This window comes from Schistocerca nitens, chromosome 7 (genome assembly GCF_023898315.1).
Source record: "Schistocerca nitens isolate TAMUIC-IGC-003100 chromosome 7, iqSchNite1.1, whole genome shotgun sequence".
Lineage (NCBI taxonomy): Eukaryota > Metazoa > Arthropoda > Insecta > Orthoptera > Acrididae > Schistocerca > Schistocerca nitens.
Genome location: NC_064620.1, coordinates 154,913,807 through 154,931,779, shown reverse-complemented (window position 1 = coordinate 154,931,779; position 17,973 = coordinate 154,913,807). Strand labels below are relative to the sequence as shown.

General features: G+C 40.8%; 1 protein-coding gene across 2 annotated transcripts in view; it reads right to left on the bottom strand.

Annotated features, from left to right (window-relative positions):
• Positions 1-17,973, bottom strand: part of LOC126194827 (ubiquitin carboxyl-terminal hydrolase 20) — a 186,111-nt gene that overhangs the window by 42,761 nt on the left and 125,377 nt on the right. For both annotated transcript variants that reach the window (XM_049933156.1, XM_049933157.1), the window contains exons 14-15: positions 14,553-14,679; positions 4,190-4,343 (exon numbers count right to left, since the gene is read on the bottom strand). In XM_049933156.1, coding sequence (XP_049789113.1) covers positions 4,190-4,343; positions 14,553-14,679 — 281 coding nt within the window. The remainder of the gene's footprint in view (positions 1-4,189; positions 4,344-14,552; positions 14,680-17,973) is intronic.

Here is a 17,973-nt window from a genome sequence, read left to right as displayed (position 1 = left end):
ACTTAAGGTACACACTAAAATAAAAGTATCTTCCTGTACAGTGTTATATATCAGTACATAACCTCATTGGCCTACCCAGCAAATGAACATCACTTAATGTCATATAAACGTCACTGTAATGCAGCTGATGATAGCAGCATGCTGGCGAAATGCGTCATGCTTTTAAACATTAGTAAAAAATCACACAATGGAGAATTCAGGATGGAATATTGATAATATTACGAACAGGGTAGATTGTTTCTCACCATACGGCGGAGATATAGATAGGCACGAAGACAAGTGGCCAAAAAGGCCTTCTTACACACACACACACACACACACACGACCACTGTCTCTGGCTGCCAAGGCCAGACTGCGAGCAACTGTGCATGACGGGAGAAGCAATCTGGGTGGTGAGGGTAAAATGGAGGCTGGGGTGGTGAGGGTAAAATGGAGGCTGGGGTGGCGAGGGGAAGGGATAACAGGGTAGGAGTGGGGATGGTAAAGTGCTGATTCGAGCATACAGGGACGAGGTGGAGAGAGGGTAGGGCAACTAAACGCAGTCTAGAGGTCAGGCGGAAGATGGGGGTGGGGGCAGAAAAGTAAAAAGGTTGTGGGTGTGTTGGTATTCACCAACTGGGCTGTGGAGTGCTGGAATGGGAACAGGGACAGGGATAAATGAGTGCAGTTCAGAAAACCTAATGTCGATAAAAAGGACCCAGATGGCACAGTCTGTGAATCAGTCAGTAAAATGAAGAACTCTGTGTTGGGCAACATGCTCAGCAACTGGATGGTCCAGCTACTTCTTGGTCACAGTTTGTTGGTGGCCATTAATGCGAACATACAGCTTGTTGGTTGTCATATCCATGTAAAATGCAGCACAGTGATTGCAGTTAGCTTGTAGATCACGTGACTGGTTTCACAGGTAGCCCTGCCTCTGATGGGATAGGTGATGCTTGTGATCAGACTGGAGTAGGTGGCGGTAGGAGATTGTATGGGACAGGTCTTGCATCTAGGTCTATTATAGAGACATGAGGCAAAGTGTTGGGAGCAGGAGTTGTGCAAGTATGAACGAGAATATTGTGCAGGTTCATGCATGGTTGCTTGCAGTCTGGCCCCGGCAGCCAGAGATAGGGGTTGCGCGCGCTCATGTTGGTAGCAATCCATCCTATTCATAACATTATCAAGTATTAGTACAATGTGACTGAAGCGGCAGAAATTATTTCATAATTTTACAATACACTCTTAGACCTCAAAAATGTCCATACACCACAGATAAATTTAAGTGCCTTGCTATGGCTATGCAGCTCAAAATGGGTTGTCTCAGGTAGAGTTTGTGAGAGAAGAATGGTTGGGTTGGGTTGTTTGGGGAGGAGACCAGACAGCGAGGTCATCAGTCTCATCGGATTAGGGAAGGAAGTCTGCCATGCCCTTTCAAAGGAACCATCCTGGCATTTATCTGGAGCGATTAGGGAAATCACGGGAAACCTAAATCAGGATGCCCGGATGCGGGACTGAACCGCTGTCCTACCGAATGCAAGTCCAGTGTGCTAGCCATTGCACCACCTCACTCGGTGAAGAATGGTTAGTGGAGGGAGGGAGGTTTGGCAGGGAGAGAGAGGTAGCAAGGATACAGGATAGGATAGGATGAAGCAGAGGAAGTTGGATGTGGCACATGGAGTGAAACTGAAAAAGTGCACTTGTAGGTGGGAGCAAGGATGGGACAGAGGAAAAACAGAGATGAAAGTGTGGGAGAGAGAATAGTGTATGAAAACATTATGGATTGAAGGTGGAGGCATGGAGGCAGGGCAGATATGGGTATAGGACAAGGGATAGTGAAGATTCAGGCCAGGAGGACTGTGAGGTCAGAGAGTAAATTCTAAGGACAATTCCCATTTAAGTAATTCAAAGAAGATAATATTGGGGGATTCCAGGTGGAAATGGTTGTGAAATGCAAGCATGAGCATGTTTAAGCTCAGCAGCATATTCTGTTATTGGGTGGTTTACCCTGCTCTAGGCCACAGTCTGCTGGTGGCCACATATTTGTTTGGTTTTGCATCTGGGTTTTCCACAGGGATATGACCCATGTGGCACGGGGGTTAGACTGGTTGAGCCGCATAACTGTACTTTCAGAAAGGTGACAAGGGTTATGGGAATAGTGTTCCTTCATTTCAGGAGAACTGAATCACTTCCCCCACCAGAATTTTGACTACCTTTCATTGCGCACTTACCCAGCACACAATATTCCAAGTCTTATATCAAGCATATCCTACTGTATTAGAGGCAGCAACACCCGTGGAAACAGTCATGCCACATACCAACTCTGCTTTAATTGTTATATAGTTTACTAAGAGGACACTTGAATGAGTGGACATCACTAAACTGTGGTGAAGGGCAACCTTTACCACTCATCCATTCTGCAATGAAGAGCATGTCAGACGGTATTTCCCATTGTACAATTTGGAGAGTTTCTTCCCATTCTGACAGGCATGTAAGTATTATAAGCCTAGGCAGGCATACAACGATGAAAACGTTGGTCTGGATTCCTCATCATATCATTCTCCCTGTTGCAGGAATCCAAATACTGTTTTGAGCAATTTTGAAGAATTTAGTGGACTATCATATAAGGATACATGCAATGTGACACATGGAAGATTTCGTCAGTCTGGGGAGCGTGCACTGATAACAGAAATGATTAATGCAACCATTCGTGATAAGAGGGAAATCTGGGTTCCAGTCCTGGCCTGACACAAATTTTCATGTGTCACTATCGTGTAGTAAATCGATACCTAATACAATTAATGTAAAGGAATTTACAGTCGGGAAATAAATTTCATCTTCTTCAATTCCAGTAAGGAGTCCAGAAAGAATGACTGTTCAATTGCCCCTGCGCTAGGTGAAATTAGTCTAATCTTATCTTCATGACTTTACGGGAGCAACACGTAGGGGGCTGCAGTTTATTCCCATATCTGTCAGTTAATTCTGGTTTTTGAAACATAGTACACAGTCTTTCAGGTGGTAGCTGACATCTGTCTTCTACCAGTTCAAGTTTCTCAGCATATCCATGACACTTTCTTATGCATAAAACAAACCATTCATGCTGCCCTTCACTGTATATATTGAGTTTAGCCCTACTTAGTGCAAGTCCCACACACATTTGCAACATTCTCTGATGAGTCACGTGTTTTATAAGTAATCTACTTTGTAGAATGATTGCATTTCCCTAGTATCCTGTTGATCAATGAAAGCCTTCCACCTGCTTTACATATGATTGAGGTTAAGTAATCACTCCATTTAATATTACCACAAATTTTTACACTCTGATGTTTATACGAGTTAACTGATTCCATTTGTGACTCCCCGATATCGTAGTAATGAGATGTGACATTTTTGCATTTTGTAAAGGGCATGATTTTATGTTTCCGAATATTTTAAGGAAGATGCCAATCTTTGCACCACTTATCAAGATCTGCACGAATAACTGTTTAGCTTCTTTCAGATATTACTTCTGCATCATTTGCAAAAGGTTTGAAGTTACTATTAATATTTCTGTAGGCTTCCGCAGCCAGAGTCAGTTGACATAATAGTTTTCTCAGTAATATACCGCCTCATAATGTAAAAAACTAGTGCCATCACACTGTTGTTTGTGTGTGATATATTTCAGCTTTTGGCTGCAGGCATTATTGCTGAGCAAATACAGGATTTTGTCTTAAGTCTATGATGCAACGCATATACTGCTGACCTCAGATTTTTACTAATGTTTCTGATGAAATGTGTGAGTTTATTACACTGTTAACATTAAATGTTGGAGTAGTACAGAAGAAAACTGAAAATACTAACTGCAGTGAGGACAATGAAGGGGATAAAATTAAAATAAGATGCAATATGACTTGCAGTGTTAGTCAGTATAAAGTTTGCTACGTTGTTATGAAACACAGGAAGTACATATCAGAACTCTACTATTACATTCACTGACTTATGAGAAAAGGGCTACAATTATTTCAGGATTAGTGTCATGCTTTTATATGAGTACTAGTCTAATTAATACTGAAGGTTACAGGATTTTTTTCCTTGAGACAAAAATTAGATGTGTACTACAGTTTCACTATCTTGTACATATTTCATTTAGTAATCACTATAACTACTGATACATAACAAAGTTATGCTGTAATGACGTCATATTTAATTTGAAGTGTCAAAGTGTACTTACCCATCTTGACAACAGGCTGTCCATTCTTGGTTGTGACAATTGAACTGTTATCAATGGGACCAGGAGGCTCAGGTTCTTTGCCACGAACAAAATTTTGCCATTGCCGAAACCAGCTCATAGATATGGCATATATCACACTTGGACCTTCGTCAGCCTATAATATATCATTGGTAAAAGGTATATAACATTTTGTTTTAATTCATATCTTAACAATTTATACAATTAAAACATTGAATGCAATAACAGGCATGACAGTAAAACATTTGATGGGTTTTGGTAAAATTAATGACTGTGACAGCTTTCCTGCCATGGCAATATATGGTATGCCTATTGGGTTTGCAGCCGGTTCTTAAGATAGACATGATATTTTATAACAATAATGGAAATTCCTGGATGGAATAATACATAAAATAATGGAAAGGCTTGAAAAGTTCAAGAGGGTAGAGCATAATAAAGATACAGATTGAGAGAGGAGGGGAAAGGGAGAGGGAAGGAAAAAAAGGAAGTTGGAGATGTGTGTGTGTGTGTGTGTGTGTGTGTGTGTGTGTGTGTGTGTGTGTGTGTGTGTGCACTAGAGAGAGAGGGAGGGGGAGAGGGGGGGGGGGCGAGAGAGAGAGAGAGAGAGAGAGAGAGAGAGAGAGAGAGAGAGAGAGCCTACATGGGGGGAAGGGGGGGGTGGAGTTTTGGGAGAAGGCAGTACACAATCTGGATGGGGAATGAGTTGTGTGAACACTAAGAGAGAAGGGGAAAGGTAAGATGATGCACTGGGGAAAAAGGTTAGCACAGATTTAGGGAAAGGGCACTGTAAAAGAGCATGGCATATACTGGCGAGAGAATTCCCACCTGCACAGCTCAAAGAAACATATGCTGGAAGGGAGTATCCAAATGGTGCTAAGTGAAGCAGTTGTTGAAGTTGTTTGTGTCATAGTCTGCAGCATGTTCGACAAGTGGATAGCCAAGTTTGCAGTTCATCACCGTTTGGCAGTGGCCATTCATGTGGACAGACAGTTGACTACATAAGATGGTTACTCATCACGCCAACGTAGAATGTTGTCTAGTAACTGCTGCATAGCTGATATATGGGATATGGGTAGGAAATGCCTGTAACTAGACCGTGGTAGGTGGTGGTGTTGGGTATATGGGACAGATCTTGCACCTGGGGCAACCACAAGGGAATGACCCATGCTGTGCTGGATTGGTTGCAGGATTGGAATAAGGATGGACAAGGACATTCTGTAGGGTGGGTGGGACACAGAATACTACTCTGGGTGCCGTGTGTAGGATATCACTCATCTTAGGGCATGAGGAGAGGTAGTAAAAGTATGTGGCTGAACTTTTCAAGACCAGGGTGATACTGGGTGCTACGTGATCAGTGGGTGGTTCAAATGGCTCTGAGCACTATGGGACTTAACATCTGTGGTCATCAGTCCCCTAGAACTTAGAACTACTTAAACCTAACTAACCTAAGGACATCACACACATCCATGCCCAAGGCAGGATTCGAACCTGCGACCGTAGCAGTCGCGCGGTTCCGGACTGAGCGCCTAGAACCGCTAGACCACCGGGGCCGGCATCAGTGGCTGGTTCAAGGACCTGTTGGCACTGAGGTCATCAGAGACAGAGCACAACTCAGATTGCTGCTAGGAATGGGAAAGAAATTGGCCATTCCCTTCCAAAAGAATCATCCTGGCATTTTCCTGGAACGATCTAGGGAAACCATGAAAACCTACATCTGGATGGCTGGAAGCAAATTTGAACAATCATCCTCCTGAATTCGAGTTGTATGCTAACCACAGTGCCAACTTGCTCGGTGGTGAGTGTTTCACAGGTTTACTGCTGTCAAAGAAAGAGATGGCATGGGAGATCTGTTTATGGATGAGATGTGTAGGATATTGTCTGCGAATAAGGGCTCTGGGTAGGCTACTGATATATTTCGACAACTCCTGCTTCCCACTGCAGATGCAGCATCCTTGGGTGGCAAGGCTGTAAGGAAGATGCTTTTTGATATGGAATGGGTGACAGCAATCAAAGTGGAGATACTGTTGGTTGCTGGTGCTCTTAATGTGAACAGTCTTATTTATGGAGACATCTAAGAGTTGGAGATTAGGTATCTAGGAATGCGGTTCATTGGGTTGAGAAGGACCATGTGAAGCAGAACTGGAACTAGGTGTTCAGGTTATAGAGGAAAAAGCAAAGGTTTTCATAGGCATGAGTCCAGATCATGAAAATGACAAGGGCTTTTAGACATTGACTGGATAGGAAGGGGTGTCATGTGAGAACCCATGGCAGTACCATGGATATGTTTTTAGATTTCACCTTCAAAAATGAAATAACTGTAGGTCAGGGTATGGTTGGCTAGAAGAATTACAAAAGAGGTGATGGGTTCGTTATCAGGAATAATGGGAAAGGGACTGTTTTATGGCCACAAGGCCATTGGCATGGGGGACGTTGGTGTATAAGGATGAATTCATGGTGACAAAGGAGGAGTCTAGTGGTGATGACAGGAACCTTAGAGAGGAGAAGGAAATGAGCAGTGTCTTGAATGTAGGATGGGAGGTTACAGACTACAGTTTGTAGGTTTTGGTCAGCAAAGGTAGAAGTTCGTTCTGTCGGAGCAATGCACCCAGGCATAAAGGAATGTCAAGCATGGAGAAATGTGGGGTTGGGTTTGTGGAGTAGGTTGTCAACCTTTCTGTCAAAACTCTGCTCACTACATAAGCCACCGTACTTTCTAAAGGCCTCAGCTTTAGCCTAACAACTGGACTTGCAAAGGACCTTCTCTCCTTTACTCATTCTCTGAAGTGGAAACATTTCTTTGCCAAGCATCTCACTAACAACAGCCTCAACAAACTCTCACATAGAACCGAACAAATAGTTCCAACCTCCCTCCAACCATGATCCTCCTTCCCTTCTACCCTGTCATCACCTGGTAATATTTCAGGAACTCTAACCTGGTCTCACCTTCCTTTCTTAAATTTCTATCAGTCAGTCCAACATCACTACTACGGAACACACAGTTTTCTGTATAACCTGAAAACCAATCCAGACCATATCTTCCTTCCGGCAGACATAATCTCCATGACAGTGATCCTGAATCATAGAGACTATGTGGCCGAGTGTGTCTGCCAACAGTCTGACATGACCTCCAGCAGCTCTTCAAGACCTTAGGTCTATCCCAAAAACCTGATATCTAAATGTCCCTTGTAACACTACCAGTTCCCCAAACACCTAACTTTACCTAAATCGCAAATTCCAGAATCCCAACCTCACAGGCCTCCCTACTGGTCATCCCATTATGGCTGAGAACAATGCACTTGAAGTGGGAGTTATCGAAATATACTGATAACCTTACCATTGCCTTTACTGACAGACAATATACTACCCAGCTCCTCCATAAACAGTTCTCTTGTGCCATCTCTTAACACCAGTAAACCTAAGAACGAGCTGAACAGCACTCCTGGGATCACCCAATATCATCCTGTCCTTGGAAAGTCAACTACACCTTTCAAAAGGGCTTCAACTATCTCTCATTGTGCCCCGAGATGTGCAATGTCCTATCCAATTCTGCCCCCCACCCAACCTACAGGCTATCCCTGACCATTCCAACCCTGCATCCCATGGGTCACTCCCTTGTTGTCAGCCCAGGTACAAGACCTGCCAAATAAACTCACCCAGAACCTCCTACCACAGTTCAGTCACAGGCATTTCCTACCCAAGGCAGGGCCACATGTGAATGCAGCCATGTCATATATCAGCTACACATCATTTATTGCCTAGCATTCTATATGTGCATGACAAGTAAACAACTGACATAACCAACTGTCTACCCACATGAATGGCCACTGCCAAACCGTGGTGAACTGCGAACCTGACCCTCCAGTTGGCTAACACGCCGCACACCACAACACAAAGAAAGTCAACAGCTGCTTCAGTACACAGGCCGCTTGGATACTCCCTTCCAGCACAAGTTTCTCTGAATTGGTCAGATGGGAATTGGGAATTTTCCGCTAACCAGTTTCCTCACCTTAAATTTCACCTTGTTTCTTCTGTCCACACCATTCCTTCTCTATCCAGATCATGTACTGCCTTCTCCCAAAACTCTTCCTCCCTCCCTTTCCCCACGGTCGGTCTCTCTCTCTCATTTTCCACCTCTTTCCCTGCCTCTCCTACCCCCTCTGTCTCCATCTTCATCTACACTTTCTTTTCCTTTTCTCCCTTCCTTCTGGATCTCTTATATGCTCTATCATTTGAAATCATTTCGTCTTGTTGTGCAGCCACTGGGTTATCTCTAAAAAGACATGAATGGCATGCCTCACTCTATTTGACTACCTCCCTCGTGTACTCTTGCCTATCCTGTCCCCACCTCACCTGCCCAGGTAACTGCTCTCAATAATCAGTAGTTAGTATCGCTGCAGCCACAAAAGTGTACGTTTGCATTTCTTTGTATGTGAATGTGTATATTTTTTACTAGGAAAGACAACAGCTCAAAAGGTAGTGTGAATACAGTTTTCTGTAATGCACCAGTACAACGTAGGTGAGTGGATGCCTTTCCCATACTTTATGTATTCTGACACGATATTTTGATGTTCCATCTGGCTACCGTCTTCAGATGCAAAGCTGAATAGCTGAGAAGTCAGAGCAGTTATCCCTATATGGGCAACACAATGCCCGTGGTATGTATGCCACAAGCCATCAGTGTGTCCCTTAGCAGAGTGTAAATACAGAACCACCAGTACTGGATGATGATAGGAGCAATATATTGCTATCAAGACAAGTGACAATAAACCTGATACTATACGTTAAAACGGGATACCACGTCTTGCTTAAACCTTTTTAAATCTTCCATTTTTTGAAGGTACACACCTGGCATAAGGAAGAAAGTCAACTATTTTACCCTTGTCAAAACACACACACACACACACACACACACATTTAATATAGGCAACTCACATCCTGAAATAACTGATTCACATTCCCTACACTACATGGTTATATTCTCAGCAGTTGGTGTGGTCATTCTGCATCACTGCTTCTCTCCCTGGCCCCTATTCCCAGATTTGTAATGATTTCAGTACCTACTATATACAGCCTGAATAGTTCAAAGTAGTGAAAATTGGCATTTATACAGGAGGATATAACAAAAGTGAAGATTAAATCAATATAACAAAAGTGAAGATTAAATCAGAGGTCTGCTTAATTTCAAACATAAAATAGTTAAGAAAATGGAACATTGTTGCCTTAATGTAGTTACACTTGATGATTGTAATGATGCTACTACCAGTATGTGGATCTTACTGTGCTGATGCCTGGAGTTTACTAGTGTAAGTATTTTGAAAATGTACAGAAAGGAAGTGAAAGTAAAATTATTTACTAAGTACCTTTGCTGGATTTATACATCTTTATATGTGTGGAACATTTTCACAACATATAAAAACTAGCTACCTGATTAGTGAGTCACAACTCGAGTTAGACATTTTACAAAAATATATGGTAGTTGCAATTATAGACCTCTGCATCCTGTGAAAAATTACCGGTTGATCAATGATCAACGTTTCATGCATGGCCAACACTCCACAAGACTGTGACACTGGTGGAATGTAAATACTGCCTTCTCTTCATGCCATCATCATTTGAGTGCTGGCACTGACCACATAAGAACACTGCTCTTATTAACACTTCTGCAAGTAGTACTGTTGAATATTCGCTGGTGTGGTTCTGACCTGCTAACTGTAGCTCGTAATTGTGAAACAGTGTAATGTTCTATAGGGGGAGTGCAATACACCCTTCACTGCCAGAAGACAACAGCTAGCAATAAGGACTTACCACGACCAGGACGACCTTGTAAAACAACTAAAAGTGATGGTAAATACATCAGAATTACCAGTAACAGAAATAGATTCAAAACAGCGCCCCAAGTTCATGCAGAATTGGTAGAAATGAACATGACAACAATATCTGTTGCAACAGTACAAAGGAGTAAGTCTGACTGAAGCCAGCTTGAAAGGATGTGTCACAGCAAGAAAACCCCTTCTAAGGCCCATAAATAAACAGAAGAAACTTGAATGGGCTAAAAAACATCATAATTGGACATCAGTAGAGTGGACAAAGGTGTTATTCACTGATGAATCAAAGTTCGAGATTTTTGGAACCAGAAGGAGAATATTTGTTAGCCAATTTGTAGGGGAAAGGGTAGGCCAGCAGTGTGTCCTACCTACAGTTAAACACAGTGGAGGTTCTATTATGGTTTGGGTATGTTTTGCTGGAGATAGAGTTGGCGACATTGTGAAAATAGAAGGATGTATGGATCAGAAGTGGATTGCACTTAATAGGGAAAGGGTTCACCTTACAACAGGATAATGACCCAAAACATTGGCAGCATACTGTACTGTATGAACTACACTGCATCAAAGGAAAAACAGAAAGTACTGAATGATATGGTATGGCCGTCCCAAAGCTCCAATTTTAATTCCATTGAAATGGTCTGGGATGAAGTGGAGAGACGTATCAGGGATGTTAATATACCCAAGTAAGGAACATCTCTGGAATATTGTTCAGGATGTGTGGACTCATATAGATTCAAGATACCTACAAAAACTGATTGACACATGCCTCGAGGAGGATACTTCGAAGAAAGTAAAATTAAAGATTGTGATTGTATTATACATGTGGAAGTTAATATAATTATATTTTTTTGGGAGATAACGTTTGATTTGTGTTGCATATCTGAAATGCCAGGGTGCATTCAATTAATGATTGGTAATGTATATATAATAGTGAAATACTGTTAGCAAAAAGGAATGTAGTATTTATGGTTTACGTGCTTATGATTACAAGACTCAAGATCAGAGAGAGGAAGGAAGAGATCGACAGGGGGTGGGAGGGGATGGACATAGAAAGTGGAAAGGAGGAGATGGGTGAAGAGAGGGGGCAAGACGGAACAGACATAGAAAGGGAGGAGGAGGTGATGGACAAAGAAAGGGGGGGAGAGGAGAAGGAAGAGATAGAGAGGGAGAGAGGGGAAGGGAGGAGATGAATAGAGGGAGAGAGGGGAAGGGAAGGGAGGAGGAGATGGAAAGAGGGAGAGAGAGGAAGGGAAGGGGGGAGGAGGATGAGGAGATGGACAGAGACAGGGGTGGGGGGAGGAGGACAGAGGAAGGGTGAGGAGGAGGAGATAAACACAGACAGGGGTGAGAAGGAGATTAGGACGTATATCCACATCCCATACACATAAGAAATGTGTGCTTTCTCTGTTCTTTCTTTTCCATTTAACCAGACAGTAATGCATGACCAGGAACAGCTAGTTATTAATGTACACACTTAAATGATCATATACTTCCATTTGGCAACATATCCATTTTTTTTAAAAAAAGTCCATTATGTTCCAACAGTTTTATGACTGTAGCATCATCTGCTGATACAAGTCTCCTATACTAGCAAATTGAATACAATGCCTATGACAATGCACATACAATGCACTCTGATATAGCAGTAAATATGATGATTCTTGAGACTGATTCAAACAAAAAGCAATTGCAACCTTCCATTAAGGAATCTTAACTTGAAGTTCTGGTGATGGACACTTGCTGTGTGATGAATCCCAAAGGTGGGTCACAACGTATACATGCACACTGAAGTGACAAACGAAAATTTGCATCAAGGCCAGCATTTGAACCCAGGTCTATTGCTCAGTAGGCAGAAGCACTAACCACTATGCCACCCTGGCACAGTGGCTTTGCACAACTGCACGGACTACCCTAGCACACCTCTATCCTCAATCCAAATTCCCATTCACGTCTCAGCCCACTTGGTATTCCTCCAAAACTGTAACAGAATTGCAGAGGTTCTCCAACTGTATAGGAATAGCACTCAGAACTGAACATAATAGGGGATCCTGCCTAAAACACAGGCATAGGTGTTTTAGTTTCATTTGATTATTTCACAATATCTACACGGCAGTGTGCTTGTAAGGAAGGAAAAATTTAACAGCATGGAGAATGTCTCAAGTGTCGTTTCCCTAGTATGCAGCAGTTGCAGGCACTGTTCTGTGTGTTCCTGCTACCAAAGCTACCAGTAAATGAAACTTCAGCCTATTCTAAGCATTTTCTGCATACTAAAAATTATGCTTGAATTCAGGGACATGTTCCTGATCATCACAACTACATTAACATATAAAATCTGTGTACTGCCTTGCAGAAGACGGAAAGATTGGCTACAAACAACATGAACAGTAACAAGTTTCCTTTATTTTCGTAGTTTATATTACTGACATTCAGAATGTACCCAAATAGCCATGTATAAATTATACTGTACGGTATTAGTTTTTGGAACAATCTTTTTCCATTATTACTAATACTTATGACAAACTGTATTCATGCCGTCAATTATACCAATTCCCATGCAATTTGTGGCTATGCTTTTCACACACAGATAAATGTTTACTTTCATAATTTTCAATTTGAATTATTAACAATAAATGAAAAAATCTTTCTAAAGTTAGAATTACACTTATTATTACTATTAAATGATAAAACATATTTACATTGCTTTTGGATCTAGTTATTACAACAGCAACAAGAAATTCTTATTGAGTTTCTTTTCTATTGTTGGAGTATATTCAAAGGAATTGTAAAACAAATGTTGATACACTGACTATGTACAAAACATTTCGTCATGGCTGGCCTGGGACTAGCTTCTAGGTTAGGGATATTTTTATCAGTAGTATCCCATCTTCTTCAGTCATAATACTTTATGTTCCTATTAACCAGTTGAAAAATAAAATACTGGGACTGAAGATAGCACATTACTAGTCAAAATATCCATAGTTAATATTCTTATCCTTTATTATTCTATGACATTTTGTTCTCATAAAGCACTACCAAGTTAGTATGTTTGTGTATTGCTTTTGCATAACATTCTGTCTCTAGTACAGAAATCAACATGTGATTTACTATAGTGTGTAAACTGTAAACATTTATTTGTAAACAATGCTCACAATCAGAATCAAATTTCTGTTTGTGGTGTTGAGATTTACTGCTTGCAGAATTTTCAAAAGAATGGTTAACTAGCCAATGATGCACTGCCAATTTAATAACATCCCCCTTCCATTGTAAGTAGTCCTCAGAGGGCATTTAGAAATTACTATTAAAAATATTTGACTTACTTTTTTTCATAAAATAAAATATATGATGCACAGATAATAGTGTATAAATCATAAAAATTTTGTTTATAAATTTTATCAGTTTTATTAGAAATCAAAACATTTTATCCACATCTCTCAAAGCTCAATCAAATCATTAAAACATCCTCACTTGCCCAGTGCAAAAAAAATCATTTAATACTAGGAATATGCAAGTTTTTAACATGCCACTAGTGAGCCTAGTTTATTAAACAAATCATCCCTTTTTGTTCCTCCAAATGTGATAGAATTTTGGTGACACCAACAGTTTCATTAACCTTCCTACAGCAGAACAACTACATGTGGTTAATTGTCAGTGGCAGTCAAGAAGACAGTCATCATATTTCAAACTACTGGAAAATAAGTTGGCTGCAGCCACATTCAGAAGGTGTGCAAGTGAGCCTTCCTGAAGAGCCACAGCTGGTAGCAGTGATCGTCAAATGTCTCCAGAGTGTTGCAGCACAAGGAGCCCTGTCCTGTCAGGAAGCTGTGACTGACTGAGCACTCACTATTCCTGCACAGTTTTCCATGGCAGGGATGATGGAATCTACCTCTGCAGGTGTTCAAGAGCCCTATATCGAGTCACAGACAAATGAGCGAGATGGGGGCAGTTGTTTTGGCAGAAATGAAGAGCTCTGCTAACAATATGTGAGGGATGTAAATGAAAGAACACTTACGTTCAGTGCAAGCTAAAGGCAATGATATTTTGACAAACTTGCAGAATTATCAAGTAAGATAATACCCAAAGCTGCACATCTAAACTGGAATCAACACCTTTTGGATTTTACAGTACCAAATACTCATTTACCCCACTTAAGAAAATCAACTAGTTTTCTAACTGCTGATAAAAAGTACCGTAATCCTGAAAGTGAATAGGTTTTCATTAGTCATAATTAGTTATAACTATACTTTACAGAAGTAGACTAAATTGCCTACTTAGATCTGTTAATGTACAACTGATTCATTACATCCTTTCCAGTACGATGGGATTTACAGAAAACCACGTACGAGATGGGTGAGTCAAACGTGCTAGCTAGAGCATATTATCATATTCCTGTGAAAATTATTTCATTTCCAACTTTAACTTACAAATATCAAGAACTATGTAAGAGATTTTAATATGATGTTTTGAGGATATAAACCTTGATAAATAATTATTATTGTAGTGATGCTTGACAGTTGCAGTACCTGAAAATCTTTGATGAGCTGCATGAATTCCTGGAGCTCTTGTTTTATACGCCTCTGTAAAACTTCTTGTTCTTCTTGGCATGTGGCACAAGCACGGAGGAAGTTGCATGCAGGACCACCACCAAACCTGGAATTAAAATATTTAAATTTGCTGAAACCAATAAACACCATGAAAGTTAAAAAAATTGTTGCAGCTTTATAACTTACAAGTACTGAGGCAGGTTGGGCAGACACGACAATTCAGATCTGAGTACATGAACAAAATTTTTCAAATAACCATATGCAGGATGCACAGTTATGGAACTATAGACATAAAATGGCACCCAGATGAAAGTGTGGGCATTTAAACTAACTTGATACTCCTAATACCTGATGTGCTAAGAGCACAATTACTATAGTGTATGACATGTCAGATGGTGGCCCAATTTTGAACCTCTTTCACGTATCTCTCTCTATCATCCCCTACTAGCCCATAGGATTTGGTCTTCTCCTGCCTCTTGCAGCAGTTAGCTCTGGAAGTAAGTAAATGATTTCCACCAGACTGTAACATGGACATAAACCAGTGGCAATGTAATTGTATTAATTGTTTTTCACAAAAACATATTGTAAGGCCTGACAAGATAGAAAGTTTGTTTGCCTTCCTCTCTGCCCCATCACAAGTAGACAATAAGGCAAATCCCCCATCCCTTTGTTCATTTTCTCTTTGTTTGTTTGTGTGTGTGTGTGTGTGTGTGTGTGTGTGTGTGTGTGTGTGTGTGTGTAGGAAGGGGCTTCCAAAGTGACACAGACTATTGTCAAATTAGTTCAAGATAGTTGTTTCAGCTGAACAGTCAAACTTGGAAAAACTTTGAATTCCTTTCCACTGCTGGCTCCATTAGAAGCAGTTTTTCTGTAATTTTTAACAATAATATAGAGAGGATGGACTGCAACTCACCCCATAGAGGAGGCACTGTGTCACAGACAGGTGTAACGAGAAAGACTGCCAAAAAATTTAACATTTTAGCACACTCTTTCATTGTGCTCTTCTGCAACTAAGTGCCTCCTCTATGTGGTGAGTGGTAATCTATCCTTTCCATACTGTTGTTGTTATTTCAACCTGTACTTTCCTGCAATTTTTACAGTATAAGGTCAATAATTAAATTTCCTATACTAGAAGTACAATAGCAATATTGATTTGTCAAGGTAATTAACTACACTACAAAAATACGATGGGTATTCAGAAAGTAGGGAACGTTTCCATCTGATGCTGCTAGGCAGGCGCCGATCGCATACAGGGTGTTACAAAAAGGTACAGCCGAACTTTCAGGAAACATTCCTCACACACAAATAAAGAAAAGGTGTTATGTGGACATGTGTCCGGAAACGCTTAATTTCCAAGTTAGAGCTCATTTTAGTTTCGTCAGTATGTATTGTACTTCCTCGATTCACCGCCATGATTTCATACGGGATACTCTACCTGTGCTGCTAGAACATGTGCCTTTACCAGTACGACACAACATGTGGTTCATGCACGATGGAGCTCCTGCACATTTCAGTCGAAGTGTTCGTACGCTTCTCAACAACAAATTTGGTGACCGATGGATTGGTAGAGGCGGACCAATTCCATGGTCTCCACGCTCTCCTGACCTCAACCCTCTTGACTTTCATTTATGGGGGCATTTGAAAGCTCTTGTCTACGCAACCCCGGTACCAAATGTAGAGACTCTTCGTGCTCGTATTGTGGACGGCTGTGATTCAATACGCCATTCTCCAGGGCTGCATCAGCGCGTCAGGGATTCCATGCGACGAAGGGTGGATGCATGTATCCTCGCTAACCGAGGACATTTTGAACATTTCCTGTAACAAAGTGTTTGAAGTCACGCTGGTACGTTCTGTTGCTGTGTGTTTCCATTCCATGATTAATGTGATCTGAAGAGAAGTAATAAAATGAGCTCTAACATGGAAAGTAAGCGTTTCCGGACACATGTTCACATAACATATTTTCTTTCTTTGTGTGTGAGGAATGTTTCCTGAAAGTTTGGCCGTATCTTTTTGTAACACCCTGTATATTTTGGTATCTGCATGTTTGGCAGCTCAGTCAGCATCCATCCGTGACAGCGGGAACATCCCTGCGTGTCTGGTTTTTTCGCTACTTGAATTTGAAATGTGCATTGCAATTGAAAATCCCACCAGTTGTGACGTGCAGTCTGTGATACAGTTTTTGCTGGCAAAAAATCTAAAACCTACAGAAATTTATCGTGAACTGTGCAAAGTGTATAGAAACAACGTAATGAGTGAATGTTCCGTCCAGAAATGGTGCATTTGGTTTAAAAATGGCCGAACCAACATTCATGATGAAGAGAAGAGTGGACGCCCGAGCACTGTGACTGATGATCTTGTCACTAAAGTTGATGAAATGATTCATGAAAACCATCGCTTCACATCTGCTTTTTTTTTCCACATGTTTCCTGGACTTTGTTGTTTGAAATTGTCACTTGAAAGCTAGGCTACCACAAATTTTGTGCATGATGGGTGCTTACAGAGAACCATAAAGAACAGTGAATGGGGGCAAAGTTGACATTTCTGGAGACCTACCACAAACATGGTGATTCATTACTGAATCATATCGTAACTGGTGATGAGACTTGGGTGAAACATGTCATTTGTGAGACAAAATTACAGTCCATGGAGTGGGGACACACAAGGTCCTCCCAAAAACCAAGAAAATGTTTGTAAACCTTGTCAGCAAGGAAGTTGATGGCGACAGGTAGGCAAGGTGTGCTGCTTATTGATTTTCTCAAATGTGGAGCAATAATAAATTCTGCCTGGTACTGTCAAACTTTTGCACAGCCTTAGAAGAGCAGTTCAAAACAAACGCTGAGGAAAGTCAGTCATTCTTTCAGATGTATACAATAACATGTATTTCTTGTACTTAGGTTTTTTTTTTTTTTTTTTTTTTTTTTAAATGCCAAAATGTACCCTGCTTCCTGAATAGCCCTCGTAGCAGTACAAGATAGCTGAAATGTAATACTGTAAGGCACAATTTTATTACTGTACAGTTAGCAAGAATGAACTTTTATTACTTAAAATACACCTAACCTCCTTTTGTGTGGAATGTTATGAAAGTCTCATTTATTAAAACCAGTTACCTGTGGAGTGTTGTGAATAACCCATTTCCCTCACAACAGTCAACATCCTTGAAAAGCTGGTTGCAAGAATTTTTGAGGCCATTACAATCTTTTGCATCATACCAGGAATTATTGAGAGGGTGTTCCAATCATTTCTTTGGAAATATCAACTGTGTGGCAACATTGGAGGCAAAATTTTGAGTATTTACTGTTAAAATTTGAATTTAGAAAACAAGACTGTGTAAAATTTAATTTAAATATTCTTTTTCTTTCATCAGTATATTAATTTACAGTTGCAGTGTACCTGATATGTT